Source organism: Patella vulgata, chromosome 8, assembly GCF_932274485.2.
Source record: "Patella vulgata chromosome 8, xgPatVulg1.2, whole genome shotgun sequence".
In the NCBI taxonomy this organism is placed as follows: domain Eukaryota; kingdom Metazoa; phylum Mollusca; class Gastropoda; family Patellidae; genus Patella; species Patella vulgata.
The window spans coordinates 7,481,120-7,501,221 of record NC_065886.2 but is presented as its reverse complement, the minus strand read 5'-3'; the positions used below and the strand labels follow the sequence as shown (position 1 = coordinate 7,501,221).

Below are 20,102 nucleotides of genomic sequence, written 5' to 3'. Positions count from 1 at the left end.
AGTTCTCTTGCTGGACACTTCACAGGCATTGAAAATAAGCAGGATGAAAAAAAAACGCCTAGAAAGTCATAAACTTTATTACAAATAAATTTCAACGGAAGAACCATCCGCCGATGCATACTTTCACCAGGAATGACCCACGTTTCGCATTTCCTTTACACTACATTTAATAATATCGCAGTCCTCTACGCCATAGCCATTGTTTTGACGATGTGGTCTAAACAAACACGTGATTGTTTTACGCTCAGAGTATCATAGCAAGACGCACGTGTGAATACTACTCAGGTCGTCTCTCAACTGCGAAATCATTCTACCATGAAATGTAACGTGAGGCTCAGAAAGGGATAAATAATGAAAGAACAGAAAGTATTTGTCACTTTTCGGTTGAAACGACTCGATAATAAATACTATTTTTCACATTTTGCTTCACAATACTCGATAGAAATGTGATGTAAGTAACTTATTAGCACCTTTCCTCGGTGTATCGGTGAATATCAGGACAGTTTTGGTCGGGAGCCGCCTCGGCTCCGACTCGGCTGGGCCCCTCGACCAAAACTGTCCTGATATTCACCGATACACCGAGGAAAGTGTGCTAATAACTACTACTTACATAATATATATCGTTACATTAAGTTTAAAACCAAACAGTTAAAAGACTTGAAAGATTAGCGAGATATCAATTCGGACATTGGTAAATTGCTATTTTGACTAAAATTAAATAGTAATAAAATATATACAAAGATACACTGTAACAAAAGTATTAATTTATATAAAATTGTGCGTCCGTTTACCTTTAAAATCTTTAGATTGCCAGTTAAATGAAATTTGTGATATACTTATATTGTATTCAACAGTTGATATTAAAAATAGTTTGTATAGAGAAATTAAAATTTTATCGTGCAATAACAGTAGAGTTCAACGCCATTCAAAAGTTTATTTTAACATAAATCAAAGCCGTCCTATTAGTAGTCATTCTCTGTTTTCTTGCCTAAATCAAAGCGATTTACTTCAGAAAATCTTGAGATTCCGTTGTTTTAGTAAATAGTCATTCTCTGTTTTCTTGCCTAAATCAAAGCGATTTACTTCAGAAAATCTTCAGATTCCGTTTTTTTAATAAATAGTCATTCTCTGTTTGGTAATTCATCTGGACTAATATTATTTCACTTGGTCAGTTTGGTACGAGCTTAAATATAAATAAAATGAATTAAACAGCGAAGAAAAAGATTCATTTTTTTGTATGTTCATTAAAACGCCTAGAAACTACCAATCGGGTATGTGTTCTCTAAGGTAGGGTCAATTCTTTACTACAGCAGTCACTCAAGGGAATTATCGTGACTGACCGCTTAACAGTTAGTGACCTCTTGATTAAAATCTCAGTGTGTGTTAGAGCTGATATCATATTTTACACATTGGACGTATCCGGAGCCAACATTGACGCAGTGGTAAATCTGACCGTCGTTGGAACTCGATGTATCTCAAAGGTGGTGCACAGGGGATCTAAAATTTATCGTCTTGCCATGCTGTCCAAAATGCTAGAGGGAATGGGTTTAGTTGATTTAAAAAAAACCAAGTAAAAGATGCATTTTTATGTTCAATTCAAAATGGTTCCTGAAATATGTATGGTAGTGATAATAAGAAACAACACGGTGCACTTGGGATAATGCTATTGACCTGACAAGTAACAACTGCCCTTGATAATAAAAACTATAAAGAGTAGGCGGGGACGCTGTTGCTCAGGCTCAGTTTTTCTCTCCAGCGATTAACTCGTGACTGACTAGGTTAGCTTTACAATAACCAGCGAGTTATCTCCTCTGTATTAAAATGTGAAGCGAGCCACTCGGCAAACCTCAGCAGATTCCAATACCCTACATCTAGCCTCGGCTGTATGACGAAGTCCGCCACTGGAACTACTTTCAAGTTCCCGGATTACCAACGGCGTTGCCCATGTCGACGTCTTTGAAGAATGTTTTATCATACAAATATTTCAAAGTCTGAAGCTGTTTTTCTTTCAAGTTTATCCGATTTTCGTCAAACAAGGACAACTTTGCACTGAAAATTCAAAACACGCTTTGAACGACGCAATTTTGATAACTTCTTTTTTGAAAGCGGCAAGTTTTCCTAATAAGTAAACCGGTGCTGCATCGCAGTTGTACAGGCGTAGGTACATATCGCTTACCGTCATACAGCCGAGGTTAGATGTAGAGCAACGAAATCTGCCGAGGTTTGCCGAGTGTGAAGCGAGCGTGTCACCGGAAAAATTCTTTCGAAAATAAAAATATCGCCGTTTTATTAGTCCTGCAGGAGCAAAACAGTGGGATGTTAAACCTCATTTCATTTCTTTCGAAAATATAAGATTTTAATTTTTGAAGTGCCAATACCTTTCTTTATTGGTTTCTTCATACCTTGGTTTCCACCATTTTTATTCTTTGATGTATCATAATCAGCGCTTATATACAAATCATTCTCCATTATTTCCATTTCTGGTTTCGTCTTCATTCCATTTCCACCATTTTGATTCTGTGACGTATCATAATCAGCGCTTATATACAAATCATTCTCCATTATTTCCATTTCTGGTCCCGTCTTCACCCCGTTTCCATCCGTCTGATTCGTATCATAATCAGCGCTTATATACAAATCATTCTCCATTATTTCCATTTCTGGTTTTGAGGAAGCATCTTAAATAAATCAAACAAAACAATCTTGATTAAAAGAAAATGAAATAAACTCAGCAGGGGACACAAAAATACAACTAAAATATAATAATATAGCTTCGATCTACCTGATGTCGGACAATCGTACCAAGGCAGCGACAGAATCGAACTGTCCAATCAGAATATTTGTTGACACCATATATTGTGTGTCGATGTTTAATTTGCATGTAATTGGTTCTTTCAAATACTAATTATTTGGGGAGTAATTTCTTTAATGTAAGTATGGTGGAACATCTGAAATATGGGGCGTCACGATGGCTAAGTGGGTAAGTCGTTGGCTCGCTAGCCTGGAGGTCGGGTGTTCGATCCCTGCATTGACTGAGAAAGTTCATCCAGATTTTCTGGCGTGGTCCCACCTTGTCAGTGATGCAGGACGGAGGGCCTGACAGGGACAGCTGTCTAGTTATTCGGATGGGACGAGAAATCGAGGTCTCGTGTACATATTGCGTGCACGTAAAAGATCCCTTGACAGTTGGAATTCGATATAAGAGTAGGCCGTAGTGTCGCTGTCCGGGCAAAATTGCCCTCATAGCACACTGCATTGCATATGCCCGTCTTCATTATCCCTGTTCGGAGCAGAACAGTAGGACGTTAAACCCCGTTTCATTTCATTTGTAATAACGAAATGTTGAACCTGGGTCTACCTATCAAGTAAACGATAACGAAATATTGAACCTTAGAATAACGTATGTAATAACGGGTACTAAAATATCAATGACTGTAGTCTCAGCCCAATTTTGGAACAGCAAAAATCTAAATTTCTGTAATGCTAATAACAATGTGGCATTCTGATTATAATTCGGTGTGTGTGCGTGAGGGGGGGGGGGTGTTAGACATTTACCTCTTCGTTGAGTGATCTTGTTTATCGGAGTGTAAAGGACCTGTAGAGTGGTGGAGGATCGTGATTAATAATAAAACTTAATTTACCTCTTCGTTGAGTGACCTTGTTTACGGGAGTGTAAACCACCTCCACGTTGTTCTGTTGGGGTGTCGGTGTATCACCACTAATATATAAATCATTCTCCATAATCTCCATTTCACGTTGGGGCGGGTCGTCCTGAACCGTTTCTACAAGAACAAGATCATCCCCATTAAATATATTCACAATACAATATTGTACCCAGAGGTCAATTAAATTCCTCAGTTCATGATGGGACTATCACGAAGCGTACAAGAACACGAGCCTCGTCAATACATATATTCACATTAATCCATGATTGTATCAAACTGACAATCACATTCTATGTCGATACATACCAGTGAAAGTAGTATCAGGTATTTAAAAAGAGGCATACCCTGAATCGCGCACGACATATGCATCATACTCTACGATTATCATGTTAGGATATAAACAAGTCTGAAATCAATAGTTGGCCGTCGGAGTTAATATGATATCTTGTTTACTTTCAATCTTTGTTCCTGGGTACTGTTTACTTTAATATAGTTGAACCAATTTCTTTCTATTACAAAAACTAGCAGAAATCTGACCTTTTTGATTACGTCGATGCCTTTTGACTAGCACAACAATAATAATCACCACAATGATGAAAAACAAACCAGAGCCACCACCAGCTCCAATAAACACAAACATATCTTGTCTCTTGTCAGGAGAATCTGAAAATTGGAAGAGGTGTTTAAAATAGGGGTTCGTTCAAACCCGAGCTCTCGGCTACAAATTGGTTGAGATCATTTGGCCATCAGAGAGCGCCAATGTCCGTCCATATTTCCAATTCCATGACATTGCACAGATATTCATACAAATAATACTTATAAATCTATAAATTATAATCCATTTAAGTCTAACTATTAGGGGAAACACGGTGGCTAAGTGGGTTATAAGACGCTGGATCGCTAGCCTGTCAGTGGAGCAGGACGCATTCCCCAACAAACTGTCTAGAAACCGATGTCCTGTGTATGCATTGGCGTTCACGTAAAGGATCCCTTGGCAGTTGGAATTCGATAGAAGAGTAGGCCATAGCGCGGGTCCCAGAACAAGATTCCCCCCAGAGCACACTGTATGGTTTGGCTTAAACCCCATTTCATTTCTAAGTTTTAAAATGTTTACCTTTATCGGCATCATTAACCGAGTCTTCGACTTCAACTAAAAGATGAAAGGGTGAATTACTTTTTTTTAATGCCCTACACCACCACATACATTAAAGATGAAAGAGTGAGTTACTTATGTTAATGCCCTACACCGCCACATACATTAAAGATGAAAGAGTGAGTTACTTATGTTAATGCCCTACACCGCCACATACATTAAAGATGAAAGAGTGAGTTACTTATGTTAATGCCCTACACCACCACATACATTAAAGATGAAAGGGTGAATTACTTTTTTTAATGCCCTACACCGCCACATACATTAAAGATGAAAGAGTGAGTTACTTATGTTAATGCCCTACACCACCATATACATTACAGATGAAAGGGCGAATTACTAATTTTAATGCCCTACACCACCATACATTACAGATGAAAGGGTGAATTACTCATTTTAACGCCTGCTGCCCCAACCAGGGTGATATAGCAGACAAGAGTGTCCTGGTAAGTTTAAACTGGGTTCAATATGGTTTCACTGAATAGCCTGGTATCAACGATTCATACATCGACACCAAAACAAACTTACACTTACATTCAACGTTGGACCAATTTAACCAGTTAAAGTCAATACTACTTTGGGGTTGGTGGTTAATTTGGCTAAATAGTTCATGACATTGAACAATGTTTAAAACATGTTAGTTATGTCTAAAAACAATAAATAAATGTTCTAATTAAATCAAATGTGGCAACTCATGAATTATTTATAAAAAACTGAATTTTACAATTTAGCTGATTGGCGCCAAGTCAATATCATTAATTTGGCTTTGCAGAAAAAATGCACTTGGCCTGGTAGTGTTATCCACATTGTTCCAAGCATCTCAGGAACAGGAAAATCCAAAGTTTGGCTGTAAAGCAGAAATGTATACAGGTACCACGGTCGAGTCAGGACCACACTGATCCGCAGTGAATATTTGCTAGGCCTCTACAATCACTGATAAGGATGACATCGATGCGGCTTAATGAGTCAGAAATATGAACTTTTTTCCTGCGACAAATTAAATTCTAAAACATTTTTTTTATGTATTGGAAAAATAAATAAAGGCGTTTGACGTATTTGTAGGTAAAAATTATTTCCTATTTAGTGTAAATGGGTATTAAAATAACTAAAATGCAGCATTCTCTCCGAAGCAGTAACGTCTTATGTAAAAAATGCAAACGCCATTCAGCCAATGATTGACGCCGCGTGCTGTGACAGCACGTGTTAAGGCAGTCATCTTTGACAGAGATATATCACTAGACTTAGGGTGACCCACCATAAATAAATATCTCCATATATCTCGACAATTTCGCCACAATATTTATATATATGCCAAGCCTCAAATCAGTTTCACACAATTATAGTCACTAAATAAACGATCATGTTGTACTTAATAAGCTATGACCATTAATCATCTATAAATAATAGACTGAAAACTGGTTCCATGTGTCGTCCATAACATCCAGACACTTTTGAGTAAAAGATAGGTTACGTGCCCTTGTTTTGAAATTAGAGTCGCTAGAACAAGAAATTGAATTAAGAAATGAGCACGTTAGCTAGCTCAACAATTGTTTTAAGAAGCTTGTAAAAGTAAAATGAAACTACTGCTAGTATCATGTTCCTGTCTAACCCGAGTGTTTCAGAGATAGTATGTGTACTAAACCAAATGATGCCGCTCTTAACGGTACAGTTAATGATAAAGCGATTTAAAAAATGAAACGAACGTAATTTCTAAATCTGCTGTAATAACCAAGAAGCTTAATTTTACTGCTATTCAAAATCGTCAACAATAATTTTTTTACGGCTGTAATAGTTGATAGATTTGTAGAGAATTGCACGTGCCATGGCTATTTATAGTATCATACTGTCAGAAAGTTGGCCTCGACACGGCGAATGTGCACGCTTCAGTGGTAGTCTCGAACTATCAGCGGTTGACTGTATTTCTGTAGGTGCATGGGCCACCCTACTAGACTCGTAATTCTCTGTGAAACAGATTGAGTCAGGACTAGTTAGAGCGCACCAGTGTCTACTCCACAAGATTGCGAGAGAGAGAGAGGGAGAGAGAGAGGGTGGGGGGTATAACTACCACTCGATACAGACCAGGTCATTTCGGGACTAACACATGGTTCTTGCGCATTCGGGTCTTTAGCAGTGGGGGAAACCGGAGGACCCGGAGAAAATCGACGAAGTAGGACAGGTAGACCCCACTCCTTGTCGGGGAATCGAAACCACGCCAGATGACTCAAATGACAGACCGTATGATACAGCGCACACGCGCTATCCCCCCCCCCCATGAGATTTATTTAAATAAAACTTATAATAAGTAAATTATATTATACTCCATGAATGTCCAAGTTTTAAAATGTTTAAAACATTTACCTTTATCAGTATCCTTAACCAGGTCTTCATCTTCAACTAAAAGATGAAAGGATGAATTACTACAGTCGTCATGGTTACATATAAAACATTGATACCATCCTTCATCAGATACCTGTACAGGTGTAATTGTTATCAATGTTCGACTGTATGGTATTAACACAGTTTGGTTGTAGTCGTGAGGAATAGTAACTTCTAATCTTCTAATATCAATACGACTGGATCGTTCTAGCCTATTGTTGTCTTTAAACCACGTGATGTTACTGTTGCTTCCGGTGATAAATATTTTACTTATATTATAATTAGATCCCACTCTGACAGTCTCGTTAATGAATTCAGTATCATTTTTATAGAACTCGATTGAAGCTGAAAAATATAAGTGTGAGATGCACTATCTACGTCACTTCCGGGCATGAGTGGACTGAGAAGGAGCCTTTGAGTATTTTAGATTCCGGGGACCTTAAAGATTTAATTTTCTCACATATTATGGGGGTCCTGTTTTAATCTGGGGGCCCAGTGTTAGCGCCTGGGGGGGGGGGGCTGTTTTAAGTTTGGATACCCCGTTTTTAGTTTGGTGTCTTTTTTTAGTTTTTAGAAATTACGATTTTTGTGATGAATTGGTAAAATTGCCACACGCTGAATTTATGCATGAGCAACTTCAATTATACTCTAGAAACCCCCACACCCCACCCTATCCCCTTAAAATGGAACCCCCCAATCCGCCCCTGATCCCTGGTAATATTCATAATATACACTGCAAACAAACAAATTAACTAAGAAATATGTAATGTTAGTAGTAAGCGCATGCGCTGTCCACGTTTATATGTCAATAGCTTCCTGCATAAACTATGGACGACACTTCCACCTAGCGAGAGGACAAGATTATACCAAAAATTCTAGGCCTCAATATGAACTTGCAGCCAGTAAAAAGCGCATGCGCTGTCCTTACCAGTTGAAGGAATCGTCGTATTTGCGGTATGATTATACATCTCTCCATTTCTACTGTAACTTCCGGAACAAACATAAACTCCTCTGTTTTTATATAACTGAGTTGAGATGTTGAGGTAGTAGATAGAAGTATCCCCATTCTCCAGATAACCGTTGACCTCTCGTATCAATACGCCATCCAAGAAATGCTTCCATGGTGAAAATGTGTAGTTATTCGGTTGACCATCTACTTCACATTTCAGAATTATTTCATTGTCAGTAACATTATTCACGTGTAGTGACATTGTTGTCGAATCTTAAATGAAATGAAAATGGGGTTTAAAGTCCAACTTTCTGTACCGTATCGACAGAGCTAATGAAGGCGGGAATACACTATACAGTGTGCTACGGGGGACAATTTGCCATGGCCATGGCGCTACGGAATGGTATCATATCGAATTCCAACTGTCAAGGGTTATTTTACGTGCACGCTAATGTGTAGACGGGACCTCTACATTTAAATATAAACATAAGTATTACATGCATGCTATAATCACATTTAAATTATTACGTGTATTCTATATTCAGTCATATGTAACCATAATTATTACGTGTATTCTATATTCACAGTTAAATGTAAACATAATTATTACGTGTATGCTATAACCACAGTTAAATGTAAACATAAGTATTACGTGTATTCTATATTCACAGTTAAATGCAAACATAATTATTACGTGTATGCTATACCACAGTTTATGTAAACATAAGTATTGCGAGTAAGCTATAACCACAGTTATATGTAAACATAAGTATTACGTATATGCTATACCCACAGTTAATTGTAAACATAAGTATTGCGTGTATGCTGTAACCACAGTTAAATGTAAACATAATTATTACGTGTATGCTATAATCATAGTTAAATGTAAACATAATTATTACGTGTATGCTATAATCATAGTTAAATGTAAACATAATTATTACGTGTATGCTACGATCACAGTTAAATGTAAACACAATTATAACGTGTATGCTATAATCACAGTTAAATGTAAACATAAATATTACGTGTATGCTATATTCACAGTTAATGTAAACATAAGTATTATAGTATGCTATAACTACAGTTAAAATTTAAACATAATTACTACGTGTATGATATGACCACTGTTAAATGTAAACATAAGTATTACGTGTATGCCATGGCAACCATTAAATGTAAACAAAATTATTGCGTGTATGTTATATTTACAGATCAATTACATTAAAGGCTCGATGCGTCATTTAGCGCTATATGAATCCTTTGTAAACTACAATATTGTGAAACGTTGATCTCTAATAAGAATATCAGCCATTCCGAGTGTCACAAGACGCCGCCATCTTATATTGTCTAGCGTTGGTAGTTTGATTTTGTTTTCGTAACTAAATGTTGAATAATCAATCCGTGGTGTAAGTCGTGAGAAATTTCATATTTCAGCGAAAAGGCAAATGACGCATCGAATCTTAAAACATACATTATGCAAGAGCTAAATCTGCCTATTGCAGGTCTTTCTATAGGCCTGAAATGTTATATAAACTATTAATTAGACATTTATAAACAAAACAAGACCATAATCAAGTCTCGGTGGCATCGGATACTCGAGATTTTAACTAGATTAGAACGATTTGCCATTTAAACATTTAAAAATGGGATAGCGAGGCTAAGTCTTAAATATACCAGTGCCCTGGTTACCACAATGCACACATCTTGTCAAAACTTCAAACAGTGATAACTTGACTCACAATCAAGTAATTACATTATTTATTTTTGAGCTATTATAACAAGAATGGTCAGCTCTTTATCTAAATCTTACATAATGTATCTTTAATGTTGTAAATGCTATTCAACTGGATGAAAAAATCTTTATCATATTTTAGTAACAATAGATTTTTTTCAAAATTTGTTACATACGACAAATATAATAGGAGTCAACTCTGCTATAATATTAATATATAGACGTGGGATTTTAAACTTAAAACTAGTAGGTTTCCTGGCATGTATTTCCTGTACTTGACTCACTGGGTAGTAAGATCCGCGTTTACTCATGTTGATAACAGTAATATCCTACAACACCATGTAGATTTAGAGTCAGTCAGTCAGTGAGGTTTAACGCCTGTTTCTACCTAGGCGGGGGGGGGGGGGGGTCACAGTGGTTAAGTGGGTAAGACGCTGGCTCGCTAGCCTGAAGGTCGGATGTTCGATTCCTGCATTGGCTGAGAAAGTTCATCCTGATTTTCCGGCGTGGTTCGCCCTTGTCAGTGATGCAGGACGGAGGGCCTGACAAGGACGGCTGTCTAGTCGTTAGGATGGGAAGAAAAACCGAGGTCCCGTGTACACATTGACGTACACATAAAAGATCCTTTGACAGTTGGAATTCGATATAAGAGTAGGCCGTAGTGCCGCTGTCCGGGCAACACCCCCCCCCCCCCCCACACACACACACTTTAGCACACTGTATGGCGTATGTCCATTTTCATTAGCCCAGTTCGGAGCAAAACAGTAGATAGTTAAACTCTATTTCATTTTATTTCATTTCTACCTAGGGTGATATCGCGGAGCCAAACAATAAGTTCATCTCGCATAGTTTGGACGAAAAACCGAGGTCCCATATACACATTGGCGTGGCCGTAAAAAATCCTTTGGCAGTTGGAATTCGATATAAGAGTAGGCCGTAGCGCCGCTGCACGGGAAAAAATTCCCTCATAGCACACTGTATGGCGTATGGCCCAGTCTAGGAGCAGAACAGTAGGACGTTAAAATCCATTTCATTTCATTTCTTTGTCACGTTATGGGAGTCGACTCACTAATTAAATGGAATGAAATGGGATTTAACGTCCTACTGTTGTTTTCCGTCCCTTTTTGCCATTTTGAATGTTCACTTTCTTTTGTTTGTTGTTGGTTACAGCAACGAAATACTGATTGGATTCCGTTACGAGTTGTGTTTTCTACTTGAAAACTAGACGAAAATATGAATATCTCGTATATTCCGTAAACACGACATCAATCACGTGCGATATTTCAATATGGAGTCCTCAAAGCATCATATTACTACAGTTACATCTAAGTCGTTCTGCACACAGAGATCTATCTGCTTTGGAGATAGATGTCTGCTTTAATTAATGGCCGCCTTGTTGAACAACGTGTGTACTATATATTATGTGGTTCACATTTTCGTATAATTCGGATGGAAACTACCCAATAAATGTGGCCTGCAAGAAATTTACCAACAAATCTTTTTCTACAAGAAACTTACCTAATACTTGTAACTTTATAATTGTTGATCTTTCAACGCGATTACTGTTATTAGCTTTACAGTATAGTTCTGACCCGTCCATCTCCATGGTAACAGTTAAAGATGTCTCCAGGTAATAACCTGTTGTTTGTTGTATACTAACACCCTTTTTATACAAACGAATGTTTGGTGCTGGCGAGGCGCGCTTACTAGTTTCACACCCTATTCGTAAAACTTCACCATTTTTTATTTGAATTGTGTCGTAGGTAAGTCGATAGGTTGTTGATTCAAAGCTGATAGATACGTTTTGAACGGGTATTGATACTGAAAATTAAAATAATTTCAAACATATCTGACCGTTTCCTTTCTGGAATAAAGAAGTAAATAGTGTCAGAAGACCAATCACCGACGAAGACGTGGTCACGAATAACATCAGCTCATTAACCTTTGTTGAGGTAACTATTTCCTCAAAATTGCGAACATAAAAACCATCATACAAGTGGTCATTATTCTAAACAAATCTTTAGTATGTAGAGAGAGAGAGAGAGAGGGAGAGAGAGAGAGAGAGAGAGAGAGAGAGATGGGGTTTAACGTCCACTCGATACACACTCGGTCATTTCGGGACTAACATATGGTTTAATTTTATTTCAATAATTCGCTTGCCCGTAGGGATATTTAGTAGGGGAGGAATCCGGAGGACCCGGAGAAAACCCACGAGGTTGGACAGCCCACCCTACTCGTCACAAACTAGGTCATTTCGGGACAAACACATGGTTCAATTTTATTTCAATAATGTGCTTGCGCATAGGGCTCTTTAGCAGTGGGAGGAAACCAGAGGACCCGGAGAAAACCCACGAGGTTGGAAGGTTATTTTGGAACAAACATATGGTTGGACAGGCGAAATAACACCATTCAACGCAATGGCAGATCTTATGATCTAAAGCGCACGTTTTACACGGTCAATGTAATTATAATTACAAATATATAAGTCATAATTGCATTTATGCTAAATAATTATTTACTTTTCGTTGTTTTTACTGTAAAATTCCTGGAATATTCTGGAAATCCAAAGTGTTTACATCTCCACTGAACGCCATTATCTTTAGTCTGGTCAACAGATTTAATGATCAGCTGATGTTGTTTACAATTTAATTCATATAAAATAGTTTAATCTTATGTTTACAGTAAACAATGGTGGACAAATGTATAGGTAGTGAGTTATAACATATATACATATCTTGGAGTGTAATGTTTAGATATATATTATAATTACATTTAAGGTTATGAAAATATAAAAATAATACATAATGCAGACATAGTTTTAATAATTAAAGCTTCAAAACCGCTTGCTATCTTTTATAAATTTTTGCACTATTACAAATATTTTAGAATTGGTATCATCTGAAAGATCGGTGTTGCCATATAAAATTAGATCCATTGTAACATTAAGTTTAAGCTGGTGTATATTATTTTGGAGAAATGTTCTTCTGGCAGAGTAGGCTGGACATATGAAAAAATAATGGTAATTATCTTCGTCTGTAGAATTACAATTAGGGCACGCTTTTGTTTCACTCAGAAAAGGGTGGAATAAGTGATTATTTAAGTTACTAGCTTTATTTCTTAATTGACAATGAATAATATTCTCTTTTCTATTTCCAGTAATATAGTATAAGGGTGGTCTAATTAAAGGATATACACGTGTAAGGCCTGATTTAAATGTACTTAACGTTTGTGAGTTTTTAATAAGTTCTGGTAGATTGTTCCAACGTTTAATTGTACAGGGAAAGAAGCTATTGAAATACGAATTGGTTTTACAAAATGGTCGATTGAGGTTCTGATTTTCATTACGAAGGTTATAATTGGATACTAATGGTTTAAATTTGTTAAAGACTTCAGACAGATGGCTGGGGCATAGGTTATTTTTTATTTTATATAGATATATTAATTTGTGCTTTGTTCTGTGATTTGACAGTGGTTCCCATCCCAGTTCTCTGTATAAATTGTTTTAGATGAATTTCTTCTAAGGCCAGTTATTATTCTACCCGCTTCAGTTTGAACACTTTCTAGTAGGCCAGAATCATTCATTAAGCAGTTATCCCATACAATATCAGCATATTCTAAAATAGGGCGAATAAAAGCAAGATATATTTTATTAAGCGAAATTCTATTAATTTTATATTTTAGTATACGCAAAATATTTAGACGACCGCAAGCTTTCTGGTATATATTTGAAATATGATTTAAAAATAATAATGCATTAGACTGAAATGTTAATTCCAAATGACAATGAGTATTTACGTTTTCAACTTTTGTATTTTCGAAGATAACGTCTGGATGAATTGTTTTTTTCCTAGTAAAAATAATATTTTTGGTTTTATTGGGGTTAAAAGTTACACACCAATGTTTAGCCCACGATGCGATAATATTAAGATCTTTATTTATAGTGTTCGCACTACTTAAAGGGTCATTATGAATAATGGTAAAAACGGACCAAGTACACTTCCTTGGGTAACTCCAGAATCGGTATGCAAATAATTTGATTTAAAACCTTCTAAAACTACACATTGTTATCTATTACTTAAATAGTGTTCAATCCATTTACATATTATTTGATTAATTCCATATTTTGATACATCACAAAATATAAATCGAATTTGCTTTCCTGTATCAAGGTTACTTATTATAACATCATAAATTTCTAAAAGTTGATTTATTGTGGAATCGTTGGGTTGAAAACCAGACTGATATAGCAGGTTATTTTCTTTTATAAAATTATAAAGATTTTTAAATAAGATTTTCTCTAGTATTTTACATAATGAGCATGTTAATGAAATTGGTCTATAGTTGTCAGGGTAATGCGGATCACCCTTTCCTTTATACGCTGCAATGATATGAGAAGTCTTCCAAATATCAGGTAATAATTGGCGTTCTAATGAAAGATTAAAAAGTTTAGTGAGAGGTCTTGTGATTAACAGAGTTATCTTTTTAGCACAGCTGGGCTGATGTTATCGGGACCAGAAGGCTTTGAACAGTTAAGAATCAGTAGCTGAACTTCTTGTTCACTTACAATAAATTGATGTAATTCGTTGTTACTGCGAGAAGCAAAATTTGGGAGGTCAGGTACACCATTTAAATATTCTGAAATCGAGGCAACATAAGAGTTTAGGATATTTGCTTTATCAAGTGGGTGTGTGTAAACGCAGTTTTCAAATAATAATGGCGAGGTGGGTACCTTTTCATTATCAACATTTGAAATAGATTTAGCTATTTTCCACCATATATTTGGAGGCAAGGTTTTATAATTTATTTGTTGTTCTAATTTGCCTTTAAACTTATTTTTAACTCCCCTAATTAATGTTATTACTTCATTTCTTATTTTTCTAAATAATAGCCAATTAGGACTATTTGTTTTCTTGGCGCGTTTGTGTGCTCTATTTCTTTTTCGTATTTTTATACGTATAGTGTTATTCATAAATGGCTTATCATAAGGTCTTATAGTTACTACTTTTGTTGGGATATACCGTATTATTGTTTTATTTAAAACATCTAAAAAGCTTAGATAAATTTTATTAATATCATCATTATTAAAAACATTTTTTGACCAATCGACAGTTAATAATTCATTATTTAAACCTTCATAATCAGCAAGTCTATAATTTCTAATAGTTCTTTTTTATGTTAATTTTTTGTATGTTTTTATATTTAAAGACAAGATTATTGGTGAATGTTTACTGCCTATACGAGCCTTAACATTAGTATCTGATATAAGTGATTTTTTAGTAGTAATAAAAAGATCGATACACGAGTCGGGTAGCGTTGTGAAATTTGTGGGAACTTTTATCAAGTTTTCGAGATTTAATCGTTGTAATAGTTTTTTAAATTTAATACAATTACTCGAAGTACTTAGAATGTTAATATTAAAAAACCCTGTTAGAATGAGAAAGGGCCCACTATCAAGTGCATTAGATCTCGAAAACTTAATAAAGTTCCCACAAATTTCTCAACGCTACCCGACTCGTGTATCGATCTTTTTATTACTACTAAAAAATCACTTATATCAGATACTAATGTTAAGGCTCGTATAGGCAGTACACATTCACCAATAATCTTATCTTTAAACATAAAAACATACAAAAAATTAACATACAAAAGAACTATTAGAAATTATAAACTTGCTGATTATGAAGGTTTAAATAATGAATTATTAAATGTTGAATGGTCCAAAAATGTTTTTAAAAATGATAATATTAACAAAATTTATGAAAGTTTTTTTTAGATGTTTTAAATAAAGCATTAATACAGTATATCCCAACACAAGTAGTAACTATAAGACCTTATGATAAGCCATTTATGAATAACACTATACGTATAAAAATACGAAAAACAAATAGAGCACACAAACGTGCCAAGAAAACAAATAGTCCTAATCATTGGCTATTATTTAGACAAATAAGAAATGAAGTAATAACATTAATTACGGAAGCTAAAAATAGTTTTAAAGACAAATTAGAACAACAAATAAATAATAAAACCTTGCCTTCAAATAAATGGTGGAGAATAGCTAAATCTATTGCAAATTTGGAAATGAAAAGATAGCCACCTCCCAATTAATATTTGAAAAACGCATTTACACACACCCACTTGATAAGGCAAATATCCTAAACTCTCATTTTGCCTCGATTTCAAAATTAAATGATATACCTGACCTTCCATACTTTGCTTCTCGCTGTAACAACGAACTACAGAATTTTATTGTAAGCGAGCAAGAAGTGAAAGACCAGTTACTAATTCTTAACTGTTCAAAGCCTCCTGGTCCCGATAATATTAGTCAAGCTGTATTGAAAAAGATAACTCCATCAATCACAATCCCTCTCACTAAACTTTTTAATCTTTCATTCGAACTCCAATTATTACCTGATATTTGTAAGAATTCACATATCATTGCAGCGTATAAAGGAAAGGGTGATCCGCATTACCCTGACAACTATAGACCAATTTCATTAACATGCTCATTTAATGTAAAATACTAGAGAAAATCTTATTCAAAAATCTTTATAATTTTATAAAAGAAAATAACCTGTTATATCAGTCTGGTTTTCAACCCAACGATTCTACAGTAAATCACATTTTAGAAATTTATGATGTTATAATTAGTAATCTTGATAAAGGAAAGCAAATTAGATTTATATTTTGTGATGTATCAAAAGCGTTTGATAAAGTTTGGCATATAGGTTTATTGTCGAAATTAAAACAATATGGAATTAATAAAATATTATGTAAATCGATTGAACACTATTTAAGTAATAGACAACAATGTGTAGTTTTAGAAGGTTTCAAATCAAACTATTTGCACACCGATTCTGGCGTCCCCCAAGGAAATGTGATGGGTCCTTTTCTATTTTTAATTTATTTAAATGATATCTCCGATAATATTACTAACAACATACGACTATTCGCCGATGATACTTCACTTTTTACAATTATTCATAATGATCCTCTAAGTGGCACGAACTCTATAACTGAAGATCTGAATATTATCTCATCGTGGGCTAAACAATGGTGTGTAACTTTTAACCCCAATAAAACTAAAAATATTATTTTTACTAGGAAAACAACAATCCATCCAGACGTTATTTTTGAAATAACAAATGTTGAAAACGTAATTAGTCATTGTTATTTGGGTCTAATGCATTATGGTCACAACACATTTCAAATATATACCAGAAAGCTTGTGGTCGACTAAATATTTTGCGTATACTGAAATATAAAATTAATAGAATTTCACTTAATAAAATATATCTTGCTTTTATTCGCCCTATTTTAGAATATGGGATAACTGTTCAAAGAAGGATTCTGATCTATTATAAAGTGTTCAAACTGAAGCATGTAGAATAATAACTGGCCTTAGAAGAAATTCATCTAAAACAATTTATACAAAGAGCTTGGTTGGGAATCATTGTCTAATCGCAGAATAAAACACAAATTAATTTATTTATATAAAATGAAGAATAACCTAAGTCCCACTTATCTATCTGAAGCCTTTAAAAATTTGAACAGTCAATATCAATTTATAACCTTCGCAATGAAAATCTAAACCTCAATCTACCATTTTTTAAAAACAGTTCATATTCTAATAGTTACTTTCCTTGCACAATTAAACTTTGGAACAACTTACCTGAAAATATTAAAACCTCACAAACGTTAAGTACATTTAAATCAGGCCTTGCACGTGTGTATCCTGCAATAAGACCACCACTATATTATAATACTGGAAATAGGAAAGAAAATATTATCCATTGCCAATTAAGAAATAAAGCTAGTTACTTAAATAATTACTTATTCTACCATTTTATTAGTGAAATAAAAGTGTGCCCTAGGTATAATTCTGCCGACGAAGATAATAACCATTATTTTTTCATTTGTCCAGCATACTCTGCCCCAAGAACAATTCTCAAATAATCTACACCACTTTAAACAAAATGTTACAATTGACCTGATCCTATATGGCAACCCTGCTCTTCCAGACAATACCGATTCTAACATATTTGAAATAGTGCAAAATACATAAAAGACAGCATGAGATTTTAACACTTAACTATTTAAAACTTAAAATTACACTCCAAGAAATGTATATATGTTTGTAAACCACTACCTATACATATGTCCACCACTGTATTGTAAACATAAGATTAAACTATTTCATATGTTTGGAGAGAACTTATATAGGCCTTTGCCTGTTGTTCAATCCAATTCAGTTTATTGAATATGGATTAAATCGAATGTACCAAAACATAGTTTTTGAGGTTTCGCTGGTATTGGTGATGCGTTTTTTTTAAAAAAAAAAATAGACCAGATGCCATGCTGCACGACTCTTGTTGTTGTTATAGACCAGATGCCATGCTACACTGCTCTTGTTGTTGTTAGTAAAGAATTGATAATTGTTCGTAGATTCTAATACTCAATTCTAATTTTGAATATCTCGAGAAATATTTAAGATTTCCTTACTACACGTTTTACATACTACCAGGGAAATCACGACTTTTACTGAATGGATAAATCTCGGGGAATATTTCGAAAATTGATTTTTATTTACGAAGGTTTGTAAATAAGACATATCGGTTGCCATGGAAACACATCCGTTGAATAGCCCGATACAAATTTCGATACAATAATTATCTGAAAAATGAGTGTCGGATCACTGAGTGCTTAAACACATAACATGCTTATTGCAGAGGTGGGATTGCAGAGAGAGAGAGAGAGAGAGAGAGAGAGAGAGAAGAGGTCATTTCGGGACTAACACATAGTTCCGTTTTATTTCAATAATTCGGTTGCGCGTAGGGGTCTTTAGCAGTGGGAGGAAACCGGAGTACCCGGAGAAAACCGACGAGGTTGGACAGGTGACACTACTCCTTGTCACGTACAACCGGGAGTCGAAACCACGCCAGTTGACTCAGTGACAGACCTCATGATACAGGGCGCATGTGCTAGCCATTCGGTCATCCAATCCACCTCCTCGCCCCCACCCGCCCCTCCCCCTTCAAATGTGACATCGATTGTTCTATAAACAGTAGATACACCCTGCCTCGTACATGACACCTTTCAGAGAGAGAGAGAGAGAGAGAGAGAGAAGAGGTCATTTCGGGACTAACACATAGTTCCGTTTTATTTCAATAATTCGGTTGCGCGTAGGGGTCTTTAGCAGTGGGAGGAAACCGGAGTACCCGGAGAAAACCGACGAGGTTGGACAGGTGACACTACTCCTTGTCACGTACAACCGGGAGTCGAAACCACGCCAGTTGACTCAGTGACAGACCTTATGATACAGCGCGCATGTGCTAGCCATTCGGTCATCCAATCCACCTCCTCGCCCCCACCCGCCCCTCCCCCTTCAAATGTGACATCGATTGTTCTATAAACAGTAGATACACCCTGCCTCGTACATGACACCCTTCAGTAGTAAGCATAGTAATAATATAGCCATGGTTTGGAACTACTGTTTCGAGTATGACACCCATTACTAAACATTTAAATAAAGCAATGGTTTGAAACATCTGTATGACACAGGCCATTACTAAACATTTTGATAAATCAATAGTTTGGAGAAAAACCCGAACCAAATACCGAAACGCATCATTTAAATATAATGAATTTATTTCCAATTTCATTGTGCACAAAGATAGAACAAATATTACTTACCTATTTTACAAGGACAAAACTTACAAATTATCACAAATATTAGAACATATACAAGACTGGCCATGATGTATGAACTACTAAATTAATTTATAATATCCGTATAAACAATACACATCCTTGTTCAAGTTAAATCTAAGGTTAAAGTTCACATGAAATGATACCTGTCATAATGTTGGCGCATCAGGAAATTAATTGGTTTTCTCTTAAACGAAAAACAAGGGAAAAAGGTAGCCCGTTCGATCATAAGGCCGTCGTGGCGTAGTTTCGATTCCCCGCTTGTACGTGACAAGCAGTAGGGTTTTTTCCATTGTTTCCAGTTTCCTCCCATTGCTAAATACCCCTACGTTCAAGCGAATTATTGAAATAGCATTGCACCGTATGTTAGTCCTGAAATGACCTAGTTTGTGTCGAGCTGACGCTACCCCCCCCTCTCTAGGTTAATAATTGTGACCTCTAGAGGGTCCCCAACATTGTTATAACATACTTTTACAATATTTGCATACAGGGAGCAGCGATTTTGTCCGACAGTTT

The 20,102-nt window shown here is 35.6% G+C and overlaps 1 protein-coding gene across 5 annotated transcripts; it reads right to left on the bottom strand.

The window, feature by feature from the left end:
* Positions 1-597: 597 nt before the first annotated feature.
* On the bottom strand, positions 598-19,630 carry LOC126829451 (uncharacterized). Of its 5 annotated transcripts, none has more exons than XM_050559355.2 (9): positions 19,572-19,630; positions 11,397-11,699; positions 8,123-8,416; positions 7,177-7,539; positions 4,780-4,815; positions 4,203-4,328; positions 3,642-3,782; positions 2,403-2,678; positions 598-1,183 (listed from the first exon to the last, which is right to left on the bottom strand). In XM_050559355.2, the coding sequence occupies exons 2-9, from the start codon at positions 11,482-11,484 to the stop codon at positions 1,161-1,163; spliced, it is 1,347 nt and encodes a 448-aa protein (XP_050415312.2). In that variant the 5' UTR covers positions 11,485-11,699; positions 19,572-19,630; the 3' UTR covers positions 598-1,160. The 5 variants fall into 5 exon arrangements, 3 of the variants coding, with proteins under 3 accessions (XP_050415312.2, XP_050415311.2, XP_050415313.2); XM_050559354.2 differs by having other exon boundaries at positions 605-1,183; positions 2,379-2,678; XM_050559356.2 differs by lacking the exon at positions 4,780-4,815 and having other exon boundaries at positions 605-1,183; positions 2,379-2,678.
* Positions 19,631-20,102: the final 472 nt, after the last annotated feature.

Excerpts from the sequence above, each read along its gene's own strand:
- LOC126829451 (XM_050559354.2), bottom strand. The coding sequence starts at position 11,484 with ATGGAGATGGACGGGTCAGAACTATACTGTAAAGCTAATAACAGTAAT. Across the intron at positions 3,783-4,202 it reads GCATCGACGTAATCAAAAAG|AAACGGTTCAGGACGACCCG; the intron begins GTCAGATTTCTG and ends TTGTTCTTGTAG. Across the intron at positions 1,184-2,378 it reads GAAGAAACCAATAAAGAAAG|CTCGTACCAAACTGACCAAG; the intron begins GTATTGGCACTT and ends TTTATATTTAAG.